Below are 4,557 nucleotides of genomic sequence, written 5' to 3'. Positions count from 1 at the left end.
CTCTCTCTCTCTCTCTCTCTCTCTCTCTCTCTCTCTCTCTCTCTCTCTCTCTCTCTCTCTCTCTGTTCTCCCCTTTCGTCCTCTGTTGTAAAATAAAACTCTTTGTTATTATCTCTATTTATGTTTACATTTTTCGTACTCCTTCGTCCCCTCATTCCAAAGATCGTTTAATCTCCCCTTTCTTCTCCTTCTCTTTGTTTCCCCTCTTTTATTACTCTCCCTGTCTATGTATCTGTATGTGTGTCTGTCGGTCGGTCTCTTTTTTTCCCCTCTCTCTTTCTTTCTCTCTCTCTCTCTCTCTCTCTCTCTCTCTCTCTCTCTCTCTCTCTCTCTCTCTCTCTCTCTCTCTCTCTCTCTCTCTCTCTCTCTCTCTCTCTCTCTCTCTCTCTCTCTCTCTTTCTCTCTTACTACAACTGATAATAATGATAATAATAATAATAATGATAACAGTAGCAATAATAATAATGCTAATGATAATAATAATAATAATAATAATAATAATAATAATAATAATAATAATGATAATAATAATAATAATAATGGTCAATTATAACGATAAGGGCGAAAGAACGAAAATAAAGTTAACCACAAGACGAAAAACAATATTCTGGTCAAGCCTATTAGTTATCAATCTTTTATTCTATCTCTCTTTCTCTCTCTCTCTCTCTCTTTCCCTTTTTTACGATATTAATAAAGGAACGAAATACACGCTTTGTGCCTGGATAGCGTGTAGGGCTAGCATAACACGACAAGCGATAATGGCCTATAAAAAACATGGACAGAGAGGCGGGAATAGCGTGCATTAGTAACGCCGTGTCAGGAAGGAGAGAGGGTAAGGGGAGTTGAGAGGGGAGGGGGAGAGGGGAGGAGGGGGGGAGGGAGGGGAATGGGAGAAAGGGGGAGAGGGGTGAGAGGGGGAGAGGGAGGGATATAGGGAGGGGGATTGAAGGGGGAAGGGCGATGAGGAGTAGGAAAGGGAGGGGTGAGGAGAGGGGGGGGGGAAGGGAAAGGGGAGAGAGGGGAGAGGGGAGAGAGGGTTAGAAGGGGACAGAAATAAAATGACTCTCGTCCTTATTCATTAATAAATCGAAAGGCAGGAATGGCGTGCACTTGGTTCGTATCGGATTCGGAAGGAACAACAAACGCACATAAATCCCACCCTTATGAACCGAGACACGAAGAGCGAAAATGCCCCGCACCGCGACTCCCACCAACCGAAGAGACACATACACGACTCTCACCTTTACGGACGAACCCCCGAAGACCGAAAATCGCTTACAACACAAACCCTACATCAAACGTTCACAGAGACCCTCACTCTTAACGACCGTATCCATAAGGGCGTAAATGACTTGCATAACTATATATTCCATCTAGTCCACCAGCCTTAAGGTAAAAATATCTATTATCAGGTGTACTGGTCAGCCATTATAGCACAGAGACTTGCATTTTGGCGACAGAAATTGAATTGGCATTCTATATTTCAACAGCGTGGGGGTGACATGGCGCGAAAGAAGATGGAAGAGGGGGAGAAAATAATGATGGTGATGATGGTGGTGGTGGTGGTGAAGATGGTGGTGATGGTGGTGGTGATGATGGTGGTGGTGTTGATGGTGGTGAAGATGGTGATGATGGTGGTGATGATGGTGGGGTGACGATGGTGCTGGTGAAGATGGTGATGATGATAGTGGTGATAACTTTATTTTTTCTTGTTTTCTATTTCTTTCTTTTCTTTATCTCTTTTTCTCTATCTTATTCTTCGTGTTTTCTTTATCTTTTTTCTCGTCTTTCTTTCTTTCTTTCTCTCTTTCTCTTTTTCTTTCTCTTTCTCTTTCGATCTTTCCCTTTTTTCCTCTCTCTCTTTTATTTTCTTTATCTCCCTTTTATTCTTTCTTTCCGTCTCTCTGTCTCTTTCGTCCATTCCCTTTTTTTCCCTCTCTCTCTCTCTCTCTCTTTTTTCTTTTTATTTCTTTTTTTTTCCTTTTTACTTTTTTTTCTTTTTTTTGAAGGAAAAAAACAAAATGGCGGAAAAGCCTGTGTCTGGCGTCGAAGATGAGTCGTGATTATGGTGTCTTGTGAGGGAGATATGGTGTCGGGGAGGAAATGTTATGGTGTTTCAAGGCTGTTTTGGGTTTATTTGGATTAATTACGGGAAGTTATGGTGTTTGAAAAGGGGGGGGGGTAGGGGTTTCTACGAGGGAATTATGGTGTGATGTGATGTCTTGTGGTGTTCTTTGGTATAGTGCCTCGTGGTGTAGTGTGAAGACTGCTTTGTTGACAGGAAATATGTTGCATTCGTTTTTCTGTCTTCCTTCATCGTCATCGTCATCGTCATCGTCATCTTTATCTACTCATCTTTCTTCTCTTCCTCTTCTTCCTCTACCTCTTCCTCTTCCTCTTCCTCTTCTTCTTCCTCTTCTTTCCTCTTCCTCTTCCTCTCCTCTCCTTCTTCCTCCTCCTCCTCCCCCCCCTCCTCCTCCTCCTCCTCCCCCTCCTCCCCCTCCTCCCCCTCCTCCCCTCCTCCTCCTCCCCATCCTCATCCTCCTCCCCATTATCATCATCATCATTATCATTTTTTCTACATTGCTACCTCTTACTAAAAAACCCATTTCATTAGTTATTCCTCGTCTCTTTCAACACTGCAATCCCATTTTAATCATTCTTAATATGTATTTTTTAAGTCTAATATAACTTTCCTGTTTTTTTTTTTATTTATACCGGCGGATACGAACACCGTAATTATCATTTATTATAATTGAAAATAAAAATCAACGCGTCACATCGAGTAATTGTTGATATTATTAATCCTGTCTCTTTACTCTGCGATAAAAAGGATGAATTGTTTATAAAGATAATCTGTAATTTATATGTATGACGGGTATTTATATATTGTGGATGAATCTTGTTTTTTTTTATGTCATTGTTATAAGATTTTTTTTTATAAGGTATTATTGTTTGGGTGTTTTTTTTTTTTTTTTTTTTTTTTTTTTTTTACATGTGTTTCTGTTTATGTTGGTGTTTGTTGGTTTGTTTATGTTATTATTTGATTGTTTCCTTGTTTGTTTTATTTCATTTTCTTTGTTCGTTTGTTGTTGGTAGTAATGATAGTTGTGATGATAATAACAATGATGACGATAATGAAATTAATAGGAATAATAGTAGTAATGATGATGATGATGATGATCATAATTTGCAATAAGGTTACCCTTGATAAGGTTATAATAAAAGCAGCAACAGTGATGGTAGTTTTCCCTGCTCCTTGTTGCTCTGATCATCCCTACAGAGAATAGCGTCGCCGTCTGCAGGCCTCCCAAGCCCACTAACCCCCCCCCCCCTCCTCCCGCAGGTGTGGTTCCAGAACCGGCGCGCGAAGTGGCGCAAGAAGGAGCACACGCGGAAGGGCCCGGGCCGCCCCGCCCACAACGCCCACCCGCAGACGTGCTCGGGCGAGCCCATCCCGCCCGAGGAGCTGGAGCGCCGCGAGCGCCTCCGCCGCGAGAAGAAGCTGCTCAAGCAGCTGGAGCGGCAGCAGCGCAAGCTGGCGCTCAAGGGCGTGCACGTCAGCCTCGAGCAGCTGCGCCGCGAGTACGAGTCGCAGCACAAGCCGGAGCCCGAGATCGACGTGGTGGGCGACGCCGACGACTCGGACGACACGCGCGACTACGCCGACGAAGGCCCCGGCGGCGACTCGTCCTCGTCCTCGCGCGAGCCGCCCGCCTCCACGCCCACGCCCGCGTCGCCCAAGAGCCCGCCCACCACCACCACGGCCGCCACGCCGCCGCCCAAGCGCCCGCGCCCTTCCACCTTCTCCATCGCGTCGCTGCTGTCGCTGTCGGAGCCGGCGGGCGAGGGCGCGGCGCCCCCGCCCGCCCCGCCGCCGCACGACCCGCCCGCCAGCCCGCTCTCCCACGCCCCCGCGGCCGCCCTCGGGCCGCGCGACGCCGCCTCGCCCTCCGCCCACGCCGCCCACGCCTCGCCCGCCCACGCCGCCTCCCCGTCCATGGCGCTCGGGGGGGCGGCCTCCCCCTCCCCGCGGGACGGCGACGGGGGCCGCGCCCACCTCCTGCCGGCGCTCTCGCTGCCCGCCTCCATCAGCGTCAGCGTCCGGAGACCCACGCCGCTGCCCTCGCCCGACGGGCGCTAGCCTCCCTCGCGCCCGCCCCCCCTCCCCCCGGCGGGCGGGCGGCACTCGGGGGCGTCGGGAGGGGGCGGGGGGGGGGGGAGGGGCCAGTCCACGAGGAAGAAGGGGGGGAGCCGGCGAAGGGGCGCCTCCCCTTCCCCCTTCCCCCTCCCCCCTCCCCCCTTCTCCCCTCTTCTCCCTGTCTCCCCCCCCCCCCGCGCTGGCGAGGAGCAACGGGTCTCGCGAACAAGCTTTAGCTGCTGAGCAAAACGGAGAAAAAGAAAATAAATAAAGAAAATACATAAATACATAGATATATTAATAAAATAAGTTTTAATTAAATAAATAAATAAATTAAAAAAAAACGTGTGCTTGTACATAGTCCGTGTAGACTTCAATTATTTCCAAAGCTGTGTGATATATCGGAATAAACAAAC

At 48.2% G+C, this 4,557-nt stretch overlaps 1 protein-coding gene across 1 annotated transcript in view; it reads left to right on the top strand.

Moving 5' to 3' along the window:
- Positions 1–4,144, top strand: part of LOC119597495 (homeobox protein unc-4 homolog) — a 45,197-nt gene extending 41,053 nt beyond the window's left edge. The window contains exon 3 of the mRNA XM_037947072.1: positions 3,347–4,144. Coding sequence (XP_037803000.1) covers positions 3,347–4,144 — 798 coding nt within the window. The remainder of the gene's footprint in view (positions 1–3,346) is intronic.
- Positions 4,145–4,557: the final 413 nt, after the last annotated feature.

This window comes from Penaeus monodon, chromosome 39, assembly GCF_015228065.2.
Source record: "Penaeus monodon isolate SGIC_2016 chromosome 39, NSTDA_Pmon_1, whole genome shotgun sequence".
Classification (NCBI taxonomy): domain Eukaryota; kingdom Metazoa; phylum Arthropoda; class Malacostraca; order Decapoda; family Penaeidae; genus Penaeus; species Penaeus monodon.
The sequence above is the reverse complement of the archived record's forward strand: the minus strand, read 5'-3'. Positions and strand labels throughout refer to the sequence as shown.